The sequence below is a fragment of the Schistocerca cancellata genome, chromosome 4, assembly GCF_023864275.1.
Source record: "Schistocerca cancellata isolate TAMUIC-IGC-003103 chromosome 4, iqSchCanc2.1, whole genome shotgun sequence".
In the NCBI taxonomy this organism is placed as follows: domain Eukaryota; kingdom Metazoa; phylum Arthropoda; class Insecta; order Orthoptera; family Acrididae; genus Schistocerca; species Schistocerca cancellata.
In genome coordinates this window covers 922071667-922099279 of record NC_064629.1, presented here as the reverse complement: position 1 = coordinate 922099279, position 27613 = coordinate 922071667, and the positions used below count along the sequence as shown (strand labels likewise).

The following is a 27613-nucleotide window of genomic DNA, read 5'->3' as shown; positions in this document are numbered from 1 at the left end:
TAGCTACGAAGGATTTGAATGAGGTATTATTCCACTGGGTCAGAACACATGAGAATTCTGGGAAAAGAAGTGGCTGATATGACAGACAAGTAAGCATGTGCTGAAAATACCATTGATTCACTGTGCTGTTGCCAAACAGACTATCACCTCAATGTTGATGTTCAGAGTCATATATCAGTGTAAATTCCATTCTAATGTAGAGGTTGTCAATCTCACCAAAGTTATTATCCGCGTACTCATGTGTAGCACAGGAACTGAAAGTGAGATTTGCAAAGCAAAATGAGAAACACTAAACTGTTTCCAAACATTCCTTTACAGAAAATATAATGTAATTGGATGGATAAAAAATCAACTCACCAAGTGGACTGGCAGCAGAAAAACACACTTATCAATGGTATTGCAATTTGCAAGCTTTTGGAGCCAGTGGCTCCTTCATCTAGCAGAAGGGTTGAAGGGGAAGGAAGACTTCTTCTGCCAGAAGAAGGAGCCACTAGCTTTGGATGCTTGCTAACTCTGAATACATTTTATACATGTGTTCTGCTGCTGCCACTTGTTGAGGTGATTTTATATCTTTCCAATTACATTATATTTTCAAAAGTTGATTATTTTCATTGATATACACTACTGGCCATTAAAATTGCTACACCACGAAGATGACGTGCTACAGACGCAAAATTTAACTGACAGGAAGAAGATGCTCTGATATGCAAATGATTAGCTTTTCAGAGCATTCACACAAGGTTGGTGCCGGTGGCGACACCTACAACGTGCTGACACGAGGAAAGTTTCCAACCGATTTCTCATACACAAACAGTAGTTGACCAGTGTTGCCTGGTGAAACGTTGTAGTGATGCATCGTGTAAGGAGGAGAAATGCGTACAATCACATTTCTGACTTTGATAAAGGTTGGATTGTACCCTATCGCGATTGCGGTTTATCGTATCACGACATTGCTGCTCACGTTGGTCGAGATCCAATGCCTGTTAGCAGAATATGGAATCAGTGGGTTCAGGAGGGTAATATGGAATTCCATGCTGGATCCCAACGGCCTCATATCACTAGCAGTCGAGATGACAGGCATCTTATCCACATGGCTGTAATGTATCATGCAGCCACGTCTCAATCCCTGAGTCAACAGATGGGGGACGTTTGCAAGACAACAACCATCTGCACGAACAGCTAGACAATGTTTGCAGCAGCATGGACTATCAGCTCGGAGACCACGGCTGCGGTTACCCTTGACGCTGCATCACAGACACACAGACAGGAGTGCCTGCGATGGTGTTCTCAATGATGAACCTGGGTGCACAAATGGCAAAACGTCATTTTTTTGGATGAATCCAGGTTCTGTTTACAGCATCGTGATGGTCGCATCCATGTTTGGCGACATTGCGGTGAACGCACATTGGAAGTGTGTATTCATCTTCGCCATACTGGCATATTACCGGGCATGATTGTATGGGGTGCCATTGGTTACACATCTCAGTCACCTCTTGTTCGAACTGCCAGCACTTTGAACAGTGGACATTACATTTCAGACGTGTTACGACCCGTGGCTCTACCCTTCATTTGATCCCTGCGAAACCTTACATTTCGGCAGGATAATGCACAACCGCATGTTCCAGATCCTGTACAGGCCTTTCTGGATACAGAAAATGTTCGAGTGCTGCCCTGGCCAGCACATTCTCCAGATCTCTCACCAATTGAAAACGTCTGGTCAATGGTGGCCGAGCAACTGGCTCATCACAATACGCCAGTCACTACTCTCGATGAAGTGTGGTATCGTGTTGAAGCTGCATGGGCAGCTGTACCTGTACACGCCATCCAAGCTCTGTTTGACTCAATGCCCAGGCATATCAAGGCCGTTATTATGGCCAGAGGTGGTTGTTCTGGGCACTGATTTCTCAGGAGCTATGCACCCAAATTGCGTGAAAATGTAATCACATGTCAGTTCTAATATAATATATTTGTCCAATGAATACCCATTTACCATCTGCATTTCTTCTTGGTGTAATAATTTTAATGGCCAGTAGTGTATTCCTTTACAGAGGAAGAAGATACATCAGTAAAGACAGCATTGTATATATATTATAAAGTGCACAGCAGTATTTAAACAGTCATTCTTCACATGCACTTCACAGTTATTTTCAGGGTACAGTTGTATTTTTAGATTTCGATGTAGAAAACTTGTTGTGGGTGGTAATGTCCCTATCTCAGCCATGACTGCAGTCTCAGGCAACTGAACCACACTGCGAGCAGTGCCACCAGTGCACGATGGGAGTGATGACTGGGTGGGGGTAAGGAGGAGGCTGCGGTGGGGAGGGAGACAGATAGTATGGTGGGGATGGCAGACAGTGAAATGCTGCAGATTAGGCAGTGGGCAGGGGAGAGGTGGGGAGGGAGGAGGGAGGAGTAGTGGAAAAGGAGAGGAATAAAGAGAAAAAGAGAAATAATTATTGTCAACAATAGCGGGCAGAGATTAATGGAAACTGATGTCAGAAGGGTTATGTGATCAGAGGAGGTGTTGCACAGATATCACCCAGCTGTGTAGTTCACAAAAACTGGTGGTGGAGGGATGGCTCCAGATGACCCAGATTTGAAGCAGCCATTGAACTCAGGCATGTTGTGCTCAGCTGAATGTTGTGCCATTGGGTGGTCAATGTCATTCTGGTGGACAGCTGCTTGGTTGACATACAGTCCCTGGCCAAATTATTAGACGAACTGCACATTTTTAATGTTGTTTGTAATAATTACATGTTTTGTATTATATTTAATGTGATTAATCAGAAAAATTATGACAGCTATTCAGGGAACTTATTACGTTGTTGAATTTTGTATCTATTGTTGCTTCATGACATTGGATTGTTGACTTATTTTAGGTATTAATATGCAGAGTACAGCATACAGGAAAGGACCTATTCAATAGTGTTCTCGCATGTAACTGGTGTAATATTTTGCTCACTTTTATTATCAATTTTGTAATATTGACATCACAATTGATTGTTTAACAAACAGATATTACTAACTGTGACCTTTAAAAATGGGTAAAAGAGGGGATATTTCACCACATAAAAAAGCTGAGGTCAAAGCCTTCATTAACACAAAAATGTATTCCAGTCATGAAATTTCACAAAGGTTGGAAATATCAGAAGCTAGGGTGAGGCATATAAAGAAGAAAATTGAATCAGGTGAAGAACTGAGCCCCAAAAGGAAGAATAAATGTTGAAGAAAACCAATTATCACTCCAAGATCAGAAAGTTTTCTCAAAAGAATTTGTCTAGAAAACAAATTTGAAACAACAAAACAGATAAAATCTCCAGAATGAGATATTCACTATGCAGTGGAGTGTGCACTGATATGAAACTTCCTGGTAGATTAAAACTTTGTGCTGGACGATGACTCGAACTCAGGATCTTTGCCTTTCGCAAGCAAGTGCTCTACCATCTTACCTACCCAAGCACGACTCATGGTCTGTCCGCACAGCTTCAATTCTGCCAGTACCTCATCTCCTAGCTTCCAAACTTCACAGAAGCTCTTCTGCAAACCATGCAGAACTATCACTCCTGAAAGAAAGGATATTGCGGAGACATGACTTAGCCACAGCCTAGGGGTTGTTTCCAGAGTGAGATTTTCACTCTGCAGCAGTGTGTGCACTGATATGAAATTTCCTGGCAGATGAGGTACTGGCAGAATTGAACCTGTGAGGATGGGTCGTGAGTCATGCTTGGGTAGCTCAGATGGCAGAGCACTTGCCCACGAAAGGCAAAGGTCCCGAGTTTGAGTCACGGTTGGGCACACAGTTTTAATCTGCCAGGAAGTCTCATATCAGCGCACACTCTACTGCAGAGTGAAAATTTCATTCTGGAGACATCCTCCAGACTGTGACTAAGCCATGTCTCTGCAATATCCTTTCTCCCAGGAGTGTTAGTTCCACAAGATTCACAGAAGAGCTTCTGTGAAGTTTGAAAGGTTGGAGACAAGGTACTGGCAGAATTGAATCTGTTAGGGTGGGACATGAGTCTGCTTGGGTAGCTCAGGTGGTAGAGCGCTTGCCTGCAAAAGGCAAAAGTCCTGAGTTTGAGTGTCGATCCAGCACACAGTTTTAATCTACCAGGAAGTTTCAGATAAAATCTCAACTGGAAGAGGCTAATGTGAAAGCATCTGATGCACTGTTTGCAGAAAGTTGAAGGATACTGATTTCAAGGCCTGCCAACCCACTAGATAACCAATGTTAACAGCCACAATGAAAGTAAAGCATCTGAAGTAGGTTAAACAGTGGTGTGATAAGGATGTGGACTTCTGGAGATCGGTAATTTAACTTTAAAATTATTATTTACAATATGATACAACCTATGTATGTTTATTCATAGTAGATTAATAATGTTTCTTGATTTTTACAGGTATGCTTCAGCGATGAAAACACATTTGAAATTTTAACTAACAAATGTCAGTGTGTGCACCATCGAACAGGAGAAAAATTTCATCCCAACTGCATTATTCACACCATAAAACACGCAACTAAGTTGATGATTTGGTCTGTCATCTGTGGCAAGGGAACAGGATGTCTTTACATGGTTAAAGACATAATGAGGCAAGACCAGTTCAAGGAAGTCCTTCAAAACCAAAAACAGTTAATACCACAGCTCAGAGAATGGTCCCCGAATGGGGAACCATTTATATTTATGCAGACTGGAGCTCCCTGTCACACAGCCAGGTCAATTAAATCCTTTCTGAAGGAACAAAATAACCCTCTGTTAGACTGGCCAGGTAATAGTCCCAACATGAACCCCATAGAAAAAAAAGTATGGGAACTAATGAAGAGGGGGGTGGCAAAAGATGTCATCAGAACAAAAACACAGCTCTTTGAGAAGATCATCAATGTGTGGTATCATTATCCGCAAATGCAGGAAACTGTACAGTCCTGCATTGATAGCATGCCATGTCATATTAAGGCTCTCGTAGCTCCAAAAGTTGGCTCAACTAGATATTAAAATTAATGTTTTCACTTTCACAATATTTTAATTTTTGTTATAATTATTGAAATAAAATATTTTCAACAAATGCTATGTTTTATTTATTTGTTATATCACCTTAGTTATGAAGTAGACAACTCATAATCATTTTATCACAGTTTATGTATTAAGAACAAACAAACTTTGTTAGACATAAATAAAAAATTTACTTAAAAACTGTAGTGCATCTAATAAATTGGCCAAGGACTGTATTGACATAAAATGCTGTGCACTGATTGCAGCAGAGTTGGTATATGACACGGCTGCTTTCACAGATGGTCCTGCCTCTGATGGGATAGGATAACCCTGTGACAGTACTGGAATTGGATGTGCTGAGTCGGTGGATTGGGCATGTCTCACACCTGGGCCTTCCACAGGGGTATGATGCCTGTGGCAATGGGATGGGAGTAGGAATGACATAGGGTTGGTCCAGGGTGTCGTGTAGTTTGGATGGGCAATGGAGTGTGACCTTAGGAGAGTGGGAAGAATCTTGGATAAGATAGCCCTCATTTTAGGGCATTGTGATAAAGTCCTGGCAAAAATTATGCTTTAGTTGTTTCAGTCCAGGGTGATAATGGGTCATGAGGGGGCACATTTTTGTGGTTAATTCTCAGAGGTGGTGGAGGCATTAGGTGTGTGTGAGTATATGGCATGGGAAATCTGGTTGTGGAGTAAGTTTGGGGAGTAGTGCCTGCCTGTGAAGGCCCTCATGAGATCTTAAGCATACTGGGCAAGGAAGTTCTCATCAGTGCAGATATGCTGTCTATGGCTGTATGGGAGTGATTTTTTGGTCTGCAAGGAGTGGCAGCTGCTGAAATGCAGGTACTGTCCCTACACCCTCTACCTAATGGTTTCTCCTTCGTCCCTCCTGTCATTTTGCTTGGGACAGGCAGGTATGGCTGAGGGGCCACATCAAGGTAACATGAGAGTTACCTGGGACAATCTGCAGCAAGCAGATGTGTCTCAGCCTGGATAGCACTTCACTGAGTGGGATGCATTGTATCTGGCTTTATGTTGAATAATTTACTTTGGAGACTGCAGTTAGCAGATTTATGTCTCATCCTGGTAAGTATTGCAGTGAGCAGCAAGCATTGTTATCTTGCCATGTGTTAGAGTAACAGGTAGCCTGGAGACTCCGTCACATGTCTCAGTCAGTCAGGTCAAGAGCAGTCAGGCCAAGAGCAACATTGAGTGCACATCTTGTGTATTATGAGAATAAACATATTTTTATATCAAGGGTTGTGTTCTGGTAATTCATTTTAGCGAAAATAAGGGGTGACAGTGAATACTCTTGTACAATACACTTACAAAGTAAATGGACCATTGCAGAACCAGAGACCTGCAAGTGAATTGCATACACATTGATTTTTCATTCTCCTGACATGTGTGAAATTTGGCATCTAGAACATTTTCCATTTCCACTCTTTAGTTGTATCAAAATATACTGAACAGCTGATGATGGTGTTTCAGTTAGAATTGAAACCTTTTCATTTCTTTTTCCATTTGCCTGTGAATTTATAATCTATATTCAGTTACAAATGAATCAAATTTGACCCTAACTGTCAGTTTATATGCTTAGGGATTGGCAGTTTTATATAAAGGCAGAACTACTATACATTGTCAATCATATTACATTTATCACCACCTAGATGTGATGTTAAGAAACATAGTTCATGATGAAGGTTATTTGATGCCCACTGGTCAAGTAGGTACATAAGGGAATGGACAGGGTATTCGTATGAATTTCACTCACTGCTATATGTTACATATCGTTATTGCTGATGATAAACGAAATTTTTCAGTTTTTGTTAGTAACTTAAATGTAGCTTAATATACACTCCTGGAAATTGAAATAAGAACACCGTGAATTCATTGTCCCAGGAAGGGGAAACTTTATTGACACATTCCTGGGGTCAGATACATCACATGATCACATTGACAGAACCACAGGCACATAGACACAGGCAACAGAGCATGCACAATGTCGGCACTAGTACAGTGTATATCCACCTTTCGCAGCAATGCAGGCTGCTATTCTCCCATGGAGACGATCGTAGAGATGCTGGATGTAGTCCTGTGGAACGGCTTGCCATGCCATTTCCACCTGGCGCCTCAGTTGGACCAGCGTTCGTGCTGGACGTGCAGACCGCGTGAGACGACGCTTCATCCAGTCCCAAACATGCTCAATGGGGGACAGATCCGGAGATCTAGCTGGCCAGGGTAGTTGACTTACACCTTCTAGAGCACATTGGGTGGCACGGGATACATGCGGACGTGCATTGTCCTGTTGGAACAGCAAGTTCCCTTGCCGGTCTAGGAATGGTAGAACGATGGGTTCGATGACTGTTTGGATGTACCGTGCACTATTCAGTGTCCCCTCGACGATCACCAGTGGTGTACGGCCAGTGTAGGAGATCGCTCCCCACACCATGATGCCGGGTGTTGGCCCTGTGTGCCTCGGTCGTATGCAGTCCTGATTGTGGCGCTCACCTGCACGGCGCCAAACACGCATACGACCATCATTGGCACCAAGGCAGAAGTGACTCTCATCACTGAAGACGACACGTCTCCATTCGTCCCTCCATTCACGCCTGTCGCAGCACCACTGGAGGCGGGCTGCATGATGTTGGGGCGTGAGTGGAAGACGGCCTAACGGTGTGCGGGACCGTAGCCCAGCTTCATGGAGACGGTTGCGAATGGTCCTCGCCGATACCCCAGGAGCAACAGTGTCCCTAATTTGCTGGGAAGTGGCGGTGCGGTCCCCTACGGCACTGCGTAGGATCCTACGGTCTTGGCGTGCATCCGTGCGTCGCTGCGGTCCGGTCCCAGGTCGACGGGCACGTGCACCTTCCGCTGACCACTGGCGACAACATCGATGTACTGTGGAGACCTCACGCCCCACGTGTTGAGCAATTCGGCGGTACGTCCACCCGGCCTCCCGCATGCCCACTATACGCCCTCGCTCAAAGTCCGTCAACTGCACATACGGTTCACGTCCACGCTGTCGCGGCATGCTACCAGTGTTAAAGACTGCGATGGAGCTCCGTATGCCACGGCAAACTGGCTAACACTGACGGCGGTGGTGCACAAATGCTGCGCAGCTAGCGCCATTCGACGGCCAACACCGCGGTTCCTGGTGTGTCCGCTGTGCCGTGCGTGTGATCATTGCTTGTACAGCCCTCTCGCAGTGTCCGGAGCAAGTATGGTGGGTCTGACACACTGGTGTCAATGTGTTCTTTTTTCCATTTCCAGGAGTGTATTTTACTATTTAACCAAGTAATTATCCATGTTAAAGTTGTTGGCAACATTCCCTCATGCCACTGTGAAAGGGGAATATTGTATTGGTATATTTTAAGAGTTGTAGGTGTAATCTTTATGTAGATGGTTTTGTTATTTCTGTATACTTTTAATAATATTTTATTCTAACACATAAATTCAATTAAAGGTTTGTTACCTCTCATCCATAACCTGCCAAGGGAATCCTTCATGTGGAAGAGGGTAGCGGCAATCATCGCAGCAGTTGCAGTGGCGTGCTGTGTGCTGTTGTCGATACATATAACGACAACTCATCTCCAATTGTTCCCAGTACATTTTCTTTTTTTCATGACTGAAAAATTAAAACAAACTCCAATACATGTTAAGTTAGAACTGTAACTTTTTCATTTCTTTTTCTGTTTGCCTATAAATTTATAATCCAGATTCAGTTACAAATGAGCCACATTTGACCCTAACTGTCAGTTTATATGCTTTGCTAAGTGAAGTTTGTGAACTGCTTGCATAGCTCTGTGATGAAAATATTTTGTTAGAGGGCTAGCAGCACCATCATGAATAGCTTTTGAGAAAACTGCAGGGCACCATGTCCACAGTTCATGTTGCCTACACTAATACATTATGACCTACCACCATAGTACAGAGGGACAAATCACCATTCAAATGAACCAGCAGGCAACAAGAGTCATGTATACCACACTGTTTTGTTGAATTCTGCTGTATATAGATTACTGAAGGAGACAGATGGACTTTAACCATGCTAAAAATGGTGCATGAACAGAAAAAATTTGATCCAATGAAGCCATATGGTTCCGGCAACTTTTTTCAAGTCTCAAATATCTATGATGTACATTTGCAGACTGAAGCAATGAATGAAAAACAGTTTTATTTGATTAAAGCACTTATGATTGGATTTCGGACAGGATTCTCCATTTTATTTGATGCTGAGGTATTATTCCAATACAGCGGGAGAGACTCTGCAACGTTGTTCAAGTTTTGGGGGGAATACCAAGTGGGCTGAGGTGTGAATGGGAATTTGGATTGAGGAGGGAGGTGTGCTAGGTTGTCCATGCTGTTGTGCAAAGCCACTGCACCAGTGTGGCATAGTGGTTGTGCAGCTGCCTAGTGAGTAGAGACCCAGGTTTGAATCCTGGCCTTGGTACAAATTCTCATTCACCACTTCAATGTCCATACACACAGAAAAAAAGATTTGAATTAGCTCTATGGTATTGAAACTGGGATGTGTTGACTGATGACTTTTCCAAATAATCATATTTTCCACTTTATGAAATGGATGTTGATTTTTTATGCTTTTATGACAGTAACTGAGATACATGAAATTTTGAATGAATTTAAAAAAAAAATGTGTTTGTGGTTTGATGGCATATGTTTGTGGTTTATTTCTAATCACCATGACAACCAGAAAACAAGTAATTTTTTAATGTGGTTAACTTCATTTCTTGACAATGGGTGGCTACAATGGAGTGAGTGGTTTCCATCCATCTGCAATTCAATGTTCTCCTAGTATGGCCCATTTTTAATAATAGTCATGCCTGATGGTTTAATGGTGAAGCACATATCTGGAAACTGAAAGGTTGCAGGATCAAATCTCGGCCAGACCACAAAGTATTTCCATCTGCCTTTAACTATCCTTCACCTCTCAATGATGTGAAGATTCACCAGGACTGACAGGTGGTTTGGATTCCACATTAAACTGTACTTCAGCTTTCCCTGGTATGATTACTAGGGTAGGTTAGGGACATGTAAGTTTCTGAAGAGGCATCCAATTGAAAGACTCACACCAAACCTTTGAGCCACATGGACTCAGTATTATTGTCTCTGATGATTTTGTTGTTGGTTGGTTGGTCAGTTTAAAGGCAGGGGGAGGGACCAAACTGCTTGGTCATTGGCACCATATCATTGTTAATGGGATGTTAAACCCTATACTTCCTATCTTTCATCCTAAATGAGGTATAAATGAAGCCATGCTACAAAGAAAAAGAAAGGAATATTAGAGTTTAACATCCCATCAATGATGAAGTTCTATTTCAATGCTTGTTTTAAAAAATTCTTTTTCGTGTGTATTCTGATTTCACATCTTCTAAGTTCTGAGGACTTTTGCCTTATAGGCCTTTTTCATTCTACAGAAGAGGAAAAGGTCACACAGGAGTTTGGACCTGCTGAGTAAGGTGGGTGCAAAATCTTGGGCATTTCATTTCGGCCATGAACTGCCTAATACTTCATGACATAGGATCAAGAACATTGTCATTTTGGAGGAACCTTGGATCACTATAATGTGGACAATTTTTTTGCTGTATTGGCTCAAGCAGTCATTTTAGTATTTGAAGGTATGCACATTGGACAAAAACTAGTCACTCTCAGAAGGTGTTATACTAATACTGGGTAACACAGTCTCTGATCTTGCTAATGGCCTCAAAAAGTGAGGAAGAGAGTCCACAAATTTCTTTAGATATGTCACATCCAACTCAAACCACTCATTCGTGATTAGAAGCTGTAGAGCTACAAAATTGTGGGGATGTTGACTGCTAGATTTCACCTGCTGTTTCAAATGGTCCCAGACATTTTCTATGGGATTAACATTGGGTAATTTATATGTCAGTTGAAATTCAATAAGGTGCCCGAGTGTTTATCAAACCAGAATTTATACATGCTGCTCTGTGAAAATGGCTGTTGTCATCTTGGAGGATTGAAGTATCCACAGCATACTCATCATGAACATGTAGAAGAAAAGGCTATCCTTGGTCACCAAGAATGTTCACAGTAACTTGAATAAATGGGCTAAAGTCACATTGTGAAAAACATCTTCAAAAAACCATGGAAGTACCTCTGACCTTAACTACATCTGGATCAGAATAAAAAAAGGTGTCTGACAGCTGTTTGATTACAGGACAGCAACAGACAGTCAAAAAAATGAGCTCAGTCATGCCTTCTGTTCACTGTTGTTGTAGTTCTCTGCTGTCTCATCAGTTTCTAGTTGCTACAGCCAGCTGTGGATGATACTTGCAACCAGTAATGTAATAATCATGGTTAATTTTCATTGTCTCCATTGTTTTCTTTTAAATAAACCCAGTACTGCACATTAATGAGCGGCATGTGAATGTATTCAGAATGGAATTGCCCAGCTCTTGCTGTCACTGACATATTGCATGCATAGGCTTAGGTGAACTGACAACATCATCTCTTCCCATGCTGAACAGTCAATTACTTTGTTATTTTGATCATAGTATACACTCTCCTCACACTGCAGGTTAAATGCATTATTGGACTATCAGTTCACTTGTCACCTTGCATCATTCAAAAACATCTGCTTCCAGTCAGCTACTATCCAATTTGTGTGTTGTTTGGCACACTGAAGATAGGCAGCTTTATGAAATGCTTTGAGTGATGGTCTTTTGCCAGGTACCCAACTCTAAATGTCATATTACATGTAGATCCCTTCACAAGGTTCCCTTGGAAACTGGTTGAGATGGCTCTGAAGTCAATGACAGCAGCAAAATGTCAGTAGAGTTTGAAACTGGTTGTCATTGCTGAGGTGTGACATTTGTCAGTTAGGATCTGTTTATGATCATTGATTTATACCATATTACATGGCCCTGAATGGTATATCATTCCTTGTAGACACATTGTACAGTCCAAATTAATACACTAACAGATCTGGCGGCATCATTCATGGTGTGGGAATCATCATGTTAGCTCCTTTCTGTTATGTCACCATGGTGATCCATGGAATTGCACCGATTCCATTCAACCAACTGGCACATATACACCACTTCATTGATATACCTTATGTCAGTAGTGGAGGGTCACTTGATGACTTGGTACCAATTCTGCAGTGCTCCAAGGTGTCACTCTCTTGACATGGAGGGTGGGGCAGGAGGAGAGAAGTAGGGAAGTTGACTAATATTTTGTACAGTGATCTTATTAATATTGGTTAACTGTGTTGTGGTTCTCTGATACTTTGCTTTCTTAGCCATGCTGATGAAAACATCTTCCAAAGGCTTGGATTGTTTTGTATTTATTCAGGTGACACAGACTGGCTGAAAGAGCTGCAGATCTGGATTTAAATCATAGCTGATTCTGTGCACACTTAATCTTAGATTGTATTTATTTAATTTCAACATTTACAGTCATGAAGTCATAATTTTAAAGAAACATTTTCAGTAAATTTTATCACTGTAATGGGAAATCCAAAAGAAACTGTTCAAAAGAAACAAAAAAAATCAATAAAACATAAAATCTCACTGCAACCAAGCTGCACTTCTCACAGAAATATGCTGGATATTGCATTAATAATGAAAAAATTGCCATGATAGGTTTTTTTTACATGCAAGTAGCACTCTGGGAATCCCAGTTATTATTTAGACATGTTTTCTAACTGTTGCATTTAGTAGCAAGTGTGCCTGGATTTTGGTGTGCAATACTTGGCTGTTAGTAATGTTCATTACTGTTACTGTGAATATTTAGGTTAATTTTCTGCATCTGTCATTTTAAATTGGAGCTCAACACTCCATTAAATTGAAGTTATACATCGGAAATCCAAATGTGCAAATGTAACATATTGCTTCTATCATTTAGTATAGTGAGGGGTGTTCAAGAATGTGAAGATTCAAAACATCTGTGTAGGGTTGTTCAGAGCCTCCATGTGGGGAAAGTGATACATGTGAAATTTCTCATGATGAACAGGTGTTTCATATGGAGTTGGTTAGCAGTCTCTTCAGATTATTTACAAAGGTTGTCCTTCCATATTCAACACATAGAAGAACTGGAATCATCTGACTTTAAGAGATAATAAGAACTTGAAAATTTGGCATTTCTACAAGTGGAAAAGAGTGTTAACTGGCTATTAAGCATATAGTGAGCAGAAAAACTACACTGTCTGTTCAATAGAACTGCAAATGTGCACATCTGTTGCATCTAGACAACTAAGAACTCACACAGATGAATTTTATGCACTACTTCTAAGGGAAAACACTATTTCTTCCAATAGATGCTGCTCCATAATATAATATGCAATGTAATATAAAGAGCATCTTTTCTGGCAACTACTACTAATGATACAGATGATCTACACTACTAGCTATTAAAATTGCTACACCATGAAGATGACGTGCTACAGACGTGAAATTTAACTGACAGGAAGAAGGTGCTGTGATATGCAAATGATTATCTTTTCAGAGCATTCACACAAGGTTGCTGACATGAGGAAAGTTTCCAACCGATTTCTCATACATAAAGAGCAGTTGACCAGCGTTGCCTGGTGAAACGTTGTTGTGATGCTGCATGTAAGGAGGAGAAATGTGTACCATCACGTTTCCAACTTTGATAAAGGTTGGATTGTAGCCTATCACAATTGCAGTTTATCGTATTGCGACATTGCTGCTCGCGTTGATCGAGATCCAATGACTGTTAGCAGAATATGGAATCGGTGGGTTCAGGAGGGTAATACGGAATGCCGTGCTGGATCCCAATGGCCTCATGTCACTAGCAGTCAAGATAACAGGCATCTTATCTGCGTGGCTGTAACGGATCGTGCAGCCACGTCTCGATCCCTGAGTCAACAGATGGGGACGTTTGCAAGTCAACAACCATCTGCATGAACAGTTCGACATCGTTTTGCAGCAGCATGGTTCAAATCGCTCTGAGCACTATGGGACTTAACTACTGAGGTCATCAGTCCCCTAGAACTTAGAACTACTTAAACCTAACTAACCTAAGGACATCACACACATCCATGCCCGAGGCAGGATTCGAACCTGCGACCGGAGCGGTCACGCGGTTCCAAACTGAAGCGCTTAGAACCGCACAGCCACACCGGCTGGCTCAGCAGCATGGACTATCAGCTCGGAGACCATGGCTGTGGTTACCCTTGACGCTGCATCACAGACAGGGGCGCCTGCGATGGTGTACTCAATGACAAACCTGGGTGCACGAATGGCAAAACTTCATTTTTTCGAATGAATACAGGTTCTGTTTACAGCATCATGATGGTCACATCCGTGTTTGGCGACATCGCGGTGAACGCACATTGGAAGTGTGTATCCATCATCGCCATACTGGCATATTACCGGGCATGATTGTATGGGGTGCCATTGGTTACACATCTCAGTCACCTCTTGTTCAAACTGCCGGCACTTTGAACAGTGGACATTACAGTTCAGACGTATTATTACCCGTGGCTCTACCCTTCATTCGATCCCTGCGAAACCTTACATTTCAGCAGGATAATGCACAACCGCATGTTCCAGATATTGTACAGGCCTTTCTGGATACAGAAAATGTTCGAGTGCTGCCCTGGCCAGCACATTCTCCAGATCTCTCACCAATTGAAAACGTCTGGTCAATGGTGGCCGAGCAACTGGCTCGTCACAATACGCTAGTCACTACTCTCGATGAAGTGTGGTATCGTGTTGAAGCTGCATGGGCAGCTGTACCTGTACACGCCATCCAAGCTCTGTTTGACTCAATGCCCAGGCATATCAAGGCCGTTATTACGGCCAGAGGTGGTTGTCCTGCGTACTGATTTCTCAGGATCTATCCACCCAAACTGCGTGATAATGAAATCACATGTCAGTTCTAGTATAATATATTTGTCCAATGAATACCCACTTATCATCTGCATTTCTTCTTGGTGTAACAATTTTAATGGCCAGTAGTGTTTTTATGTGCTCATGTCGCACATGAAATCAGAATGATTTAATGATATTTTGAGGAAAGCATTTACATACTATAAATTGCTACTGAAAGTAATAAAACATGAGAAAGGTCATATTCACTGTCATGATATTGCTTCAGTAAATAAGAATAATTTCATTCCTGGGAGTCATTTAACTTTTCTACGGTCAACAAATAGGAAAGTTTGTGTACTCTATGGTTCAATGTCTCATTGTCAGCAAGGTATTAGAGATGGAACACTAGTTCATTTTTACAAGGATGTGAGAGGGTCTTAGCCAAGTATTTGTCAAAGAAAGCACCTCTGCCTTCATTTTAAGTGACAAAAATAAATCAGTGTGTTGAGATAGGGATTTCTCGACTACAATTCAAGTGGCTATATACTGTGCTATATTACTTGAATGATGTTCTCTATGGAAATGAAATATAACATTATCCATAATAGAATTTGTCAATTGAATTGATATTTCAATGGTTATGAGTAAGTTTATGAGGTTGTTAATGGCATTTGTCATATGCATGGCACATATTATGCAGTTACTACACATCCATTCAGAATTATTACTTCTGTATTTGAATTTTTGTTTCTGAATATAATGTTTTTTGTTAGCATAGAAATGTATGAAGTTATCAGGAGCATTATTCAAGTGTATTCAACCCAAACTGGACTCAAATTTAGGAGTAAGGTTCAAATCATTGTCTGTCTATTCAGATTTATGTTTTCCTGAACTACTTCTTGTAAATGCCAGAATGGTTTTCTGTAAAGTGTAAAGACTACAGCAGAGTCCTCCCCATGTCCTTCTCCAGCTGTCTCTAGTAATGACTGAGACATTAAACTATAACTAAGCAACAATCAAGCAACATGGCATAATTTTTAATCCCATAGACTTATGTTGGGGAGGGATTAAATCCTTGTATCACACCCTGATTCAGTTTCCTCATAGTTTTTTTAGACATGGCTTAATTTGAAATATGGTCCTTTTATAAATCAATGGCTTAGACCCTCATACAACCTTCTTCAAATGAACAAGTGCTCCATTTATAGTTACCTCACTTGCAATTTAATATTCTTCTGCCACCTCATTGTCCCCTACCATGTCTAGGAGCTCTTCTTTTCTGCAATGACTACTCTCCTCATTGACAGTAAACTCAAACTATTTGGCATATTATATATGAGCAAGTATGGCTGCTGACTGCAGTAGCTTTCTTAGCAGGTCAGTGGGCATTCACTTTCTTATTTGTATGAGGGCAAGGTAAAAGCTTCTTGGCCTGCCAGTGAGAGATTTTTTAAAATCAAAAATCATGCACTTATTGTTTTGTCCCCTTGTTCAAGATTTCCACAGTGTGTTGATTACATCCCTGAAGTGTGATTTTTTAAGTTCTCAATAAACCCATTTATGTCTACTCTAACTTCTTCCTGTCACTCAAAATATTTTCCCATGTCAATTTCTTTTTAGGTCTGGGAATACTATAAGCACACCAGAAGATGTTACACCAGTTTTTAAGCAAGTCAGCTACCTCCAACATTACATCCTGAACTACCAGAATTGGCCCACCTACCACACTAGCAATGAGAGGGCTGATGTTTGTCACTTAGAGTTTGCTACTAATGTTGCACTTGCATGTGAGGCATTTTGTTTTGCTCTTGTTTTATCCCTCATACCTCTAACAATGGACATCTCATGGCACAATCATAGTTGGTAGACATCAGAAGATGCCAAATGTTGTCAACATGGTGGATGTTCCAACCAGTTCATACTCAGATCCCTATCATTTCCCCATTGCCAACAACTTTCAGGTCATTTGCAATGTCATGATTTTTTCTGGAACATTTCAGACTTCTTCACATATATTTTGCAATGCAATTGGTCCAGAAGATGTTTTAAGTATTAGCCAGTCATTGTTTTACTCTTTGAAAGGTAATCATGGCCAACCCTTTGCACCAGAGAAATTTACTTCACCTATTTTGGTGCAAGTCAACATCATTATGCCACTGATTTGCTTACTGTTTTGTTTCTCACTTAATATGGTAGATCAAGCTTTCATCTACAGTAACAAGTCAGAGCATAATATCACTGAAAAATTCATTTTCATATTTGCTTTTGGTCAGTACTCTGCAAATGTGACACATTTACTGCACAAAACCTTTTCATTATAAATACCTTTTGTGTGCAGTCTATTTATACACTGTCCCTAATTTAGAAAAGTTTCTGTTGTTGCTAGAATTCAAAACAAAGTATTTAATTATGACATATTTTTCAGGTTATTCACTTTAATGAAACACACAATGCATGGAAATTTTAAATTGTTGTATGAGTAAAACTATATTCTAGATTAAGTTGACACTTGAGTTATATTACTATGCAACTTTTCCTACATATTTTCATTGTAATCATGATTACTTCTCTTGACCAGCAAGCTGGGTGTGATTCTATGTGAGTCTCTTCAACATTGTCCAGTCACGTTAATGTGACCATCTGTCAAAAGCCTGAATAACAACCTTTTGCAATGCAGACCACTGCAAACATACACAAAAAGAGTCACTGAGACTCTCAAAGGCACACACAGGGATGTGGAGCCATGCCACTCCAGTACCATGGCCACCTGTGCTTGGTTTCTCAGCTGAGAATCCATGGTGCAAACAGCCCAGTCAAGGTGGTCCCACAGATTCTCAGTTGGGTTTAAATCTGGGGAGTTTGGTGTTGTGCCCAGGGGAGTTTGGTAAACTCATCCTGGTGTTCTTCAAACCACACATGTACACTGTGATCTGTGTGAAATGTTACAATGTCCTGTTCATAGATGCAAATGTGCTGAGGAAAAACAAACTGCATGTAGGGAGGACATGGTCTCCAAGGATAGATGCATACTCGTGTTGATCCACTGTGCCTTTCAGGATGATGACATCACTGAGGCAATGCCATGAAAATAATTACCAGGCTATAATGTTCCTTCCTAGTTTGAGAGTATTGGCTTCAGACTTTTCACACCGTAGACACCAACAACCATATGTCCAATGGAGCATAAAACATGATTCATCTGAAAAGGCCACCTGTTGCCATTCAGTGGATGTCCAATTACAGTACTGGCATGCAAATTCCAGCCTTTGTCACTGATGAACAGCAGTCAGCAGGGGTGTGCGACTCGGGTGCCTGCTGCTAGTCCCATTCACATTAGCTGAATGGTTGTTCAGCAGACACAATTGTAAGCCCCTTGGCTCATCTGGGTAGTCAGTTGCGCAACAGTTGCATGTTTATTTACCCATACACATTTCCACAGCCTTTGTTCACCCTTGTCATCTATGCCCCATGGTACGTCACAGTTGCCTCATTACCAGTTTTGGATAGCACTAGTTTGCCATAAATGGTATATTTTAACCATGGCTGCATGCGAACAGTGTACAAACTTAGCCATTTTGGAATTTCTTCCACCCTTCATCCAAAAGCCAATGCAAATGCCCTTTTTGACATCAGGTAAATTGCTACGTTTTCGCATTATGACAATGACTGCACTGTTTTTCACATTCCTCTGGCACACATTTTATAACCTCCACAGTTAGTGCTGCCACCTGCCATCTGTGAGTAGTTATTGCATGATGATGTTGAACATAGACAGTGGTCACATTAATGTGAGTATATGTTGTATTATGCTTTGTTAATACACAATTTATGTTCTTGTTCAGACACTGATGCCAATTTATATATATAATTTTGAGGTCCTTGAAGATCTGATTCTCCCTGTAATCACCATAATGTCTTTCTCTTTTTGTCTTTTCAGGTGCATTTTGATAAAAGCATACTCAAGGAGATGTACATAGAACCACTATTGTCATATGAACATACCACTACAGTCATTCTACTTCAAGGATTTACAGTAGTCTTTTTTATGGTCCTAGTTGTTATTGGATATCTTCAAAGTTTATATTATCATTGTTTGTCCTTTGTATATGAGAAAGTGGAAGTGCTATTGTTGCCTTGAGATTACTCTTTGGTGGCCTAGTAATTTTTGATTATATCCAAACATCACTGTAGGTAGAAAATATGCTCTGCATAAGCAATACTGCAATATCTAACATGCTAGATGGGGGAATATGGAAAAATTTGTACTTTGTTTCCATTCTTTTAGTGTATGGTATATCTAAAACTATAATGCTACCTAAGTTCTGGAATTTCTCCCTCTTCTCTCTCTCTCTCTCTCTCTCTCTCTGTCTCTTTCTCTCTCTCTGTTCATTCTCAATTTCAGAACAGACTGTTGGTAAATTTTGGCTAAACTCTAAACCCATTGTATTGGTTTTTCTGATTTTGAGACCCATCCCAATAAGTTCTTCATGTCATAGATTTAATTTAGCTAGCTCTTCAGCTTCTGTCACACCCTATACCACTATATCATAGGTAAGTGTATTCTGTCAGCACATGTGAAGTAAAGATCACATCATGATTAGTTTTCTGACTTGATATATCAATATTTCACAATGAAGAGTATTCCCAAGCATCATCAGCAGTACTGGACATGCCAGATTTTGTAAATATTGTGTGAATCACGAACCAATGCAATAAAAGATAGTTTTCTACATTAGGAGCTGAACTGAGCAGATACCTCATTGGAATGCATCAGTATGAATATAAAGGGTTTATTTGATGGTTTTTCTACCAGAACTTGTGTTGTATGAAAGCAAAGCATTTCAAAACACAGTCACATAAAGACTTATTGAACACATTTTTAGTATGACATTTTATAATACAGCATTAAAAAATTTACACATCAGTGGTTGAAAGTGTTACAGAATCACTACATTCAAAAATATGGATGGAAATATGACCTCCCACAGTGTTTTACCCCCTCAGTTGGTGCATGTATCTTGACTGTAGAAGTTAAAATTTTGTTTGAGTTAAACTTGGAAAGTTTGGAGTGAAACAAGTGAGAAGCACAAACTTTGAGTAATTCAAAGGGATGTGCACAAAAAACATCTTGGTAGTATACTGTCTTCAAATACAGTGAGTTGAGTTCTATTTTCCAGTGGCTATATAATTTTAACTTCTCATAGATGTTCAGATCTCTCATGAAAGCAGTTTTTTCTAGAAGGAGATGGAGTGTTTTTAAAGCTCTCATTTTCAACATGTTAAGCAGTCTTGAATCTGTTGATGTATCCACAATGTTCTTTGGAATTTTCTCTGCACATCTTCAGCAATCATTATTAAAATTAATGCAGCTTCATATGTATTGATTTACAGAAGTCAAATCTGAGTAGTTGGAATTCTGGGTATAACTGACAATTTAGCTGGTGTTGCAGCTCACATTGATGAACATCCACCAAGTGATGATATTTGAGCACTCACAAATGTTATTGGAAATCATGTGATTAACATCTGCTATCATGTATTGTGTGAAGATAGCTAAAGGGATTAGGTATTGGAGTTCTTTTTTTTTTTTTTTTTTTTTTTTTTTTTGACTGCTTTTAATACTTCATCCATTATGGAATGATGATAAACAACTTATAAGTTAGACCTGAGACTGTGTTTCAGATGTATCTGATCTTCTGTTCTTTAACTATTATCATAGTAAAATTGTTTCCCTCTTCAAATTATTCCAATATGTGCTTACATGATACTTTCACAATGTTCAGAAAGATAGTTACAAGTAATTTATTTGTCTCCCAGTTCTTCTCATGATACACTGTTTTCAGAAAAACATGTTCAACAATTTATCAACTAGGACTGACGTTGTGTTATTCCACCTTCAGTGCAGATTCAATAGATTTTCTTAACCTGGCCACATGAATTGACTCATATACTACAGAGGAAGTTAAATCAAAGTAAACAATTCCTTTTTTTCCCTATAATCCTGTTTGAAGAGAGGGATGATGATGCATTACTTGTAGTCTCTGATTGTTATATTTACTTTCGAAACCTTGTTGAGTATTCTGTACTACAACTCCTGACCAGTCTCGTCAAGTGCTTTGATTGTTTCTACAGTAAAATTATCTGATCCACTACCTTATTGTTTTACACTTTATATACTGCTGTCTTCACTTGTAATCAGGACAAACAATTTGTATTTACATTGCCAAAATAGTGCACTCCAACAATCAAAGAAGTATTGCTCTCCCCAATTCCTATCCCCTGTCCAAGCTATGGGAAAAGGTCATTATAAAAATAACAGAGGATCAGCTGAAAAGAGGATCAAAATGTACTTATAAGTTGAAAGACAAGCCCCAGAGTAACAAACATAGCGAAAATACATCTTCAGTGATATTGATTACAACTTTGGGACAGGCCAGCATCCTGCAGTGACTGATCATATTTTCAGCAAATAACATTAAGATTTTTTTAGATGGTTGGATATGCATGGCCATAGCACAAGATGTAGACCAAATGTCTTAGTAGGTTTATACCACTCCCAAAAATTCAGAAATGACCTATTCAACTCAGGAATTTTTGTAAAAGCTCTGTGTCTCATATAAGATAGGAAATTAATGCATGAAACCATTAGAGTAGAGTACATAATTTCTTCTATAAACTAAATAAATTATTTTTCAGAAATTAACTTACACCATTTATAACCATTATTAAAAGAAATTCCCACAGTTTAGTAAATAACTGAATCATGATGTGATTAATTTCAATTCCAAATTAATTTAATGTATTTAAATAATTTGTTTGTTGCTACAAAAATTCAAAAGCAGTAATTTCATTTTTTGGTAAAGACCTACAACTCAATTACTTTTACGTAACATTGCAGCCCAAATTATTTTCAGTAGGATTTATTGGATATTGTGTGAGTGTGTGAGGGATGGGGGAATGGGGAATGAGAAAATTGCGTATGTGCAAGTTATACTTACCTGAGAAGCTGATAGACCAGCATACAAGAAAAAATACATATTAGAATTCCAATAACAGATAATCCAAATAAAGCTCGTAAGCATGAGTAGAGTGCTCCATGGATGACATCACAGTCTGGTGTTGAGTTGAAGACATACCGTAAACCTGCATGAAAGGAAAAATTGATTTCTAATTAATTTTTTCAATAAAAGAACTACTCAAATATTTCTATCACTCACCAACATTGCTTAGTTCTTAGGAAATTTAATTTTAATTTTTTAATTAATTAAAAAATGCCAAAAATCATTCAAAAAGCTCATATAGGCTCATTAAGAAATTGTTGTTTCCCACATTAAAGCAGTTTTGTTAGCAGGATATATATAGAGGCAAAATGCTTAGCGGCCAAGAAGTATCAGAGACACTATGGTTCAAAATCAGAGGTTTCCAAGTGAAGAAACGGGTAGAGGAAACAAGATCAAGCCCTAAATCAGTAGAAACATTACTTAGGACTCTGGACACAGTGAGATAAACCTGTGGGTGATTTTCGTAATGAAATCCTGGTTATTCTTGTTCAATTTAATAATTTCTTCTTTTTTGTGCTATCCTATGAAGGATCCTCTGGTTCCAAAAGCTATTTGATGCCTATCTGTGCTGCTGCTTGGAGGATAAAAAATTTTCTATGTAAATCAAATTGTAGTTTAATTTTTGTGAACATTTTCCATATAGATATTAATAAATATGACATTATTCTTCACACAGTGTCAGTCACTGCCCAAACGAACCAGTAGTGTTTTTCTTTAATCATTTTTAAGACATATTTCTTAGTTGAATTATTAATTTTGCTAGAGAGTGTAAACATATCAACTGTACATCAATATCCAGATATTTAGTGATACTGTTTGCAATGTAGAGCATGATGAGAGGAGGAGTGTGGGGGACAGAACAGAAAAAAAGTGTTTGCTTCCTGATAGTGAACCTTTGCATTGAAAAAATGTACAAATTTGATTGTAAAAAGTTTGGCATCTGAGTTTTCATTTTGTATTGTCATTTATTATATAGACTTGAGATGATAATTCTATTTTGTTGTTACACAGTGCCATTTAAAATTCTGATATATATAAATATAGACACACATGGAATGTTATAGTATGTAAAGAATTGTACTATCTACAGGGTGGTTATAATTAAAGTGCAGCTACTCTTGTGGGTCCAGTGCAGGATTTAATTATCATATGGCAATAAAACTTGGTAGATGTGGAGTAACTTACACTGGAAAAAAATTAGTTCCAGTTTTGGTCATCAGGTGCAAATCTGCTGCTATGCACAGTTTGTTTGATGGTATGACATCCATGCTGTCATTTGACAAGCCATAACATGAGTGCAAAGCATGGCCATTGAGAAATCAAGAAGAGAGACTGTGCACTGTTAGTGAATTTTTTTTATGTGGAAAGCAGCAATTAAAGTGTTGCATTGAGAGAGTATAACTGACTGAAAGGCCTGAGGAGAGGCTCAATATCATTAAATGAATTAAGATGAGAATGAAATTAAAATCCACAAACAAGCTTGGTGTGGCACCTAGAGAAGGAAGGCTGTAATTGACCACACAGCACATGCCCTGATTAGCACTAGTGCTCATGCAGTGTCACAAAAACTGTCCAACCCATGGCCAATAGCATGAAAAGTTTTGTGGTCTATTTTACACAGATACCTATACAAGATCCAGATGGTGCACCAACTGAAATCCTATGATCTGCACAATGTTCTGATTTTGCTCTTCAGTTTCTGGCATGGATCAAAGTTGATGACGTGGGTGGTCAGGAAATATTCTATGGAGTAATGAGACACATTTTACACTCCAGGGCGCAGTGAATACACAGAACTGTCAATTTATGGGCACTGTTAAACTTTGTGTTGTGCATGAAGAGCCACTGCATTCAGCATATGTGACTGTGTGGTGTGGATTCACAAGCACCTTTATTCTTGGCTAATTCTTCTTTGAAGACAATCTGCCTCTCAGATGCACCATGACTTCTGGTGATTATTGAGACCTCCTTGTATAGCAGGTGATTACTGCTTTGGAAGAGCATAGTTGTGTTGAAAGCACTGTTTTCATGCAAGATGGGGCAACACCTCATGTTGCATGCCTGGGGAGAGATCTGTTTAATGCAACCTACCATGAACATGTTAGCTCCAGAGGTTTTCCACATGCACAGTCGGCAAGATCACTTAACCTAAATCCGTGTGACTTTTGGTACTGGAGATATCTAAAAGAATGGCTTTACCAGGGATACATTTGGCCTCTCCCTGTTCCGTAGGCCAGTATAAAGGAACTCATTACTCAGATTCTACTGGACCTGCTGTGAGAAACTGTTGATTGCATCATCGTCGTAACTGCCGTCTGCTTCACGTCTGCTGTGAAGCGAGCTACGTACAGTATTAACAGTATTCACTGTATTTTTCTTACTTGTCACTTCTTCTTCTGTGTTTTTTTTGCTTTTAGGAAGCTTTAATTGTCGAGTGCTAGTAATAGTGTTCCATAGATTTTGTGTGAATTTTGAATACAGTCAGGGAGAGTCCCTTCAGTCAGCTATAGTGCCAGTAGTGTCAGTGTCATCGTAACTGCCGTCTGCTTGAAGTCTGCTGTGCAGCGAGCTACGTTAATTTAAGTATTAACTGTATTTTTCTTACTTGTCACTTCTTCTTCTGTGTGTTTTTGCTTCTAGGAAGATTTAATTGTCGAGTGCTAGTGATAGTGTTCGATAGATTTCGTGTTCATTTTGAATACAGTCAGAGAGAGTCCCTTTAGTCAGCCAGTAGTGCTAGTGTTTGTTTTGAATACAGTCCAGAGACAGGCAGTCTATTTTCATTGTTTTCTATAAGAAGTGTCTAGTAACCACAGTTTAGTCAACTATCAACTGCCTTTAGTGAATTAGCAGTCTAGTTAAAAGTTGATTAACTCTCAACAGTAAATAGATTTCTTAGGATGGATAGGATGTGTGACTGCTGTGTACGGACGCAGGAGGAGCTGGCCACTGTTCGTGAACAGCTGAACGTTTTGATGGCCACAGTCAGCCATCTTCAGGCTGCTGCCTTGGAGTGTAGCGGCAGTGGGGAGTCTGGTGCATCACATGGTACACCCCAGGTATTACATGCTTCACCCACTGTCCCTGCTGTTGAGACATCTTCGCGGGTACCGGGTGTGGTGGGGCCACCCTCTCTCCAACGGGAGTGGCGGGTTCAGCGGCATTCGCGGCGCACGAGGCGGAGGGTCAATGTGGAGGCTGGCCATGTGGCATCGCCCACTCTGCCTGTGAATGGACATGTGGTCGCTCCTTCAGCAAGGTCCAAGCAGGCACACAGGGGGAGGGGTTTATTAGTGATTTGGAGCTCCAACATTAGGCGGGTGATGGAGCCCCTTAGGGAAATAGCGGAAAGGTCGGGGAAGAAGGCCAGTGTTCACTCTGTCTACTTGTTGGGGGGTCTCATCCGAGATGTGGAGGAGGCCCTGACAGCAGCGAAAGAGAGCACTGGGTGCACTCGACTGCAAATTGTTGCTAATGTCGGCACCAATGACTCCTGCCGTCTGGGTTCAGAGGTCATCCGCAGTTCATACAGGCGGTTGGTGGAGTTGGTGAAGGCGGAAAGCCTCATTCGCAGGGTGGAATCTGAGCTAACTATTTGTAGTATCATTCCCAGAACTGATCGCAGTCCTCTAGTTTGGAACCGAGTGGAAGGCTTAAACCAGAGGCTCAGACGATTCTGCGGAGATCTGGGGTGCAAATTTCTCGACCTCCGCTATCGGGTGGAGAAATGTAGGGTCCCCCTGAATAGGTCAGGCATGCACTACACACATGAAGCAGCTACGAGGGTAGCAAAGTACGTGTGGAGTGCATATGTGGGTTTTTTAGGTTAGAGAATTCCCCCCTAGGCCTGACAAGACGCCTCCTGAGACGTGGCAAGGTAGGAGTAGGGAAAATGCAACAGGGAATAACAATATTAATGTGGTAATAGTAAACTGCAGGAGCATCTATAGAAAGGTTCCAGAACTGCTCTCATTAATAAATGGTCACAATGCCCACATAGTACTAGGGACAGAAAGTTGGCTGAAATCAGATGTAAACAGTAATGAAATTCTAAACTCAGATTGGAATGTATACTGCAGAGACAGGCTGGACGGTGAAGGGGGAATTGCGTGTTTATAGCGATAAGAAGTGCAATAGTATCGAAGGAAATTGACGGAGATCCGAAATGTGAAATAATTTGGGTGAAGGTCACGGTTAAAGCAGGCTAAGACATGGTAATTGGATGTCTCTATAGGCCCCCTGGCTCAGCAGCTGTTGTGGCTGAGTACCTGAAGGATAATTTGGAAAATATTTTGAGTAGATTTCCTCACCATGTTATAGTTCTGGTTGGAGATTTTAATTTGCCATATATAGACTGGGAGACTCAAACGTTCATAACGGGTGGCAGGGACAAAGAATCCAGTGAAATTTTTTAAATGCTTTATCTGAAAACTACCTTGTACAGTTAAACAGAGACCTGACTCATAGCAATAACATATTAGACCTTCTGGTGACAAACAGACCCAAACTATTTGAAACAGTTAAAGCAGAACAGGGAATCAGCAATCATAAAGCAGTTACTGCATCGATGATTTCAGCCATAAATAGAAATGTTAAAGAGGTAGGAAGATTTTTCTGTTTAGCAAAAGTGACTAAAAGCAGATTACAGAGTACCTTATGGCTCAACACAAAAGTTTTGTCTCTAGTACAGATAATGTTGAGGATCAGTAGACAAAGTTCAAAACCATCGTACAATATGCATTAGATGAGTATGTGCCAAACAAGATCGTAAGAGATGGAAAAGTGCCACTGTGGTACAACAACCAAGTTAGAAAACTGCTGTGGAAGCAAAGGGAACTTCACAGCAAACATAAACATAGCCAAAGCCTTGCTGACAAACAAAAATTACACAAAGTGAAATGTAGTGTGAGGAGGGCTATGCGAGAGGCATTCAATGAATTCGAAAGTAAAGTTCTATGTACTGACTTGGCAGAAAATCCTAAGAAATTTTGGTCTTATGTCAAAGCGGTAGGTGGATCAAAACAAAATGTCCAGACACTCTGTGACCAAAATGGTAATGAAACAGAGGATGACAGACTAAAGGCCGAAATACTAAATGTCTTTTTCCAAAGCTGTTTCACAGAGGAAGACTGCACTGTAGTTCCTTCTCTAGATTGTCGCACAGATGACAAAATGGTAGATATCGAAATAGGTGACAGAGGGATAGAGAAACAATTAAAATCGCTCAAAAGAGGAAAGGCCGCTGGACCTGATGGGATACCAGTTCGATTTTACACAGAGTACGCGAGGGAACTTGCCCCCCTTCTTGCAGTGGTGTACCGTAAGGCTATAGAAGAATGTATCATTCCAAAGGATTGGAAAAGGCCACAGGTCATCCCCATTTTCAAGAAGGGATGTCGAACAGATGTGCAGAACTATAGACCTATATCTCTAATGTCGATCAGTTGTAGAATTTTAGAACACATATTATGTTCGAGTATAATGACTTTTCTGGAGACTAGAAATCTACTCTGTAGGAATCAGCATGGGTTTCAAAAAAGACGATCGTGTGAAACCCAGCTCGCGCTATTCGTCCACGAGACTCAGAGGTCCATAGACACGGGTTCCCAGGTAGATGCCATGTTTCTTGACTTCCACAAGGCGTTCGATACAGTTCCCCACAGTCGTTTAATGAACAAAGTAAGAGCATATGGACTATCAGACGAATTGTGTGAATGGATTGAAGAGTTCCTAGATAACAGAA

The 27613-nt window shown here is 40.3% G+C and overlaps 1 protein-coding gene across 1 annotated transcript in view; it reads right to left on the bottom strand.

Moving 5' to 3' along the window:
* The window catches only part of LOC126184507 (uncharacterized), a 99006-nt gene that overhangs the window by 8964 nt on the left and 62429 nt on the right, over positions 1–27613 (bottom strand). The window contains exons 5-7 of the mRNA XM_049926900.1: positions 21808–21952; positions 8481–8619; positions 5997–6019 (exon numbers count right to left, since the gene is read on the bottom strand). Of these exons, the coding sequence (XP_049782857.1) occupies positions 5997–6019; positions 8481–8619; positions 21808–21952 (307 nt within the window). The remainder of the gene's footprint in view (positions 1–5996; positions 6020–8480; positions 8620–21807; positions 21953–27613) is intronic.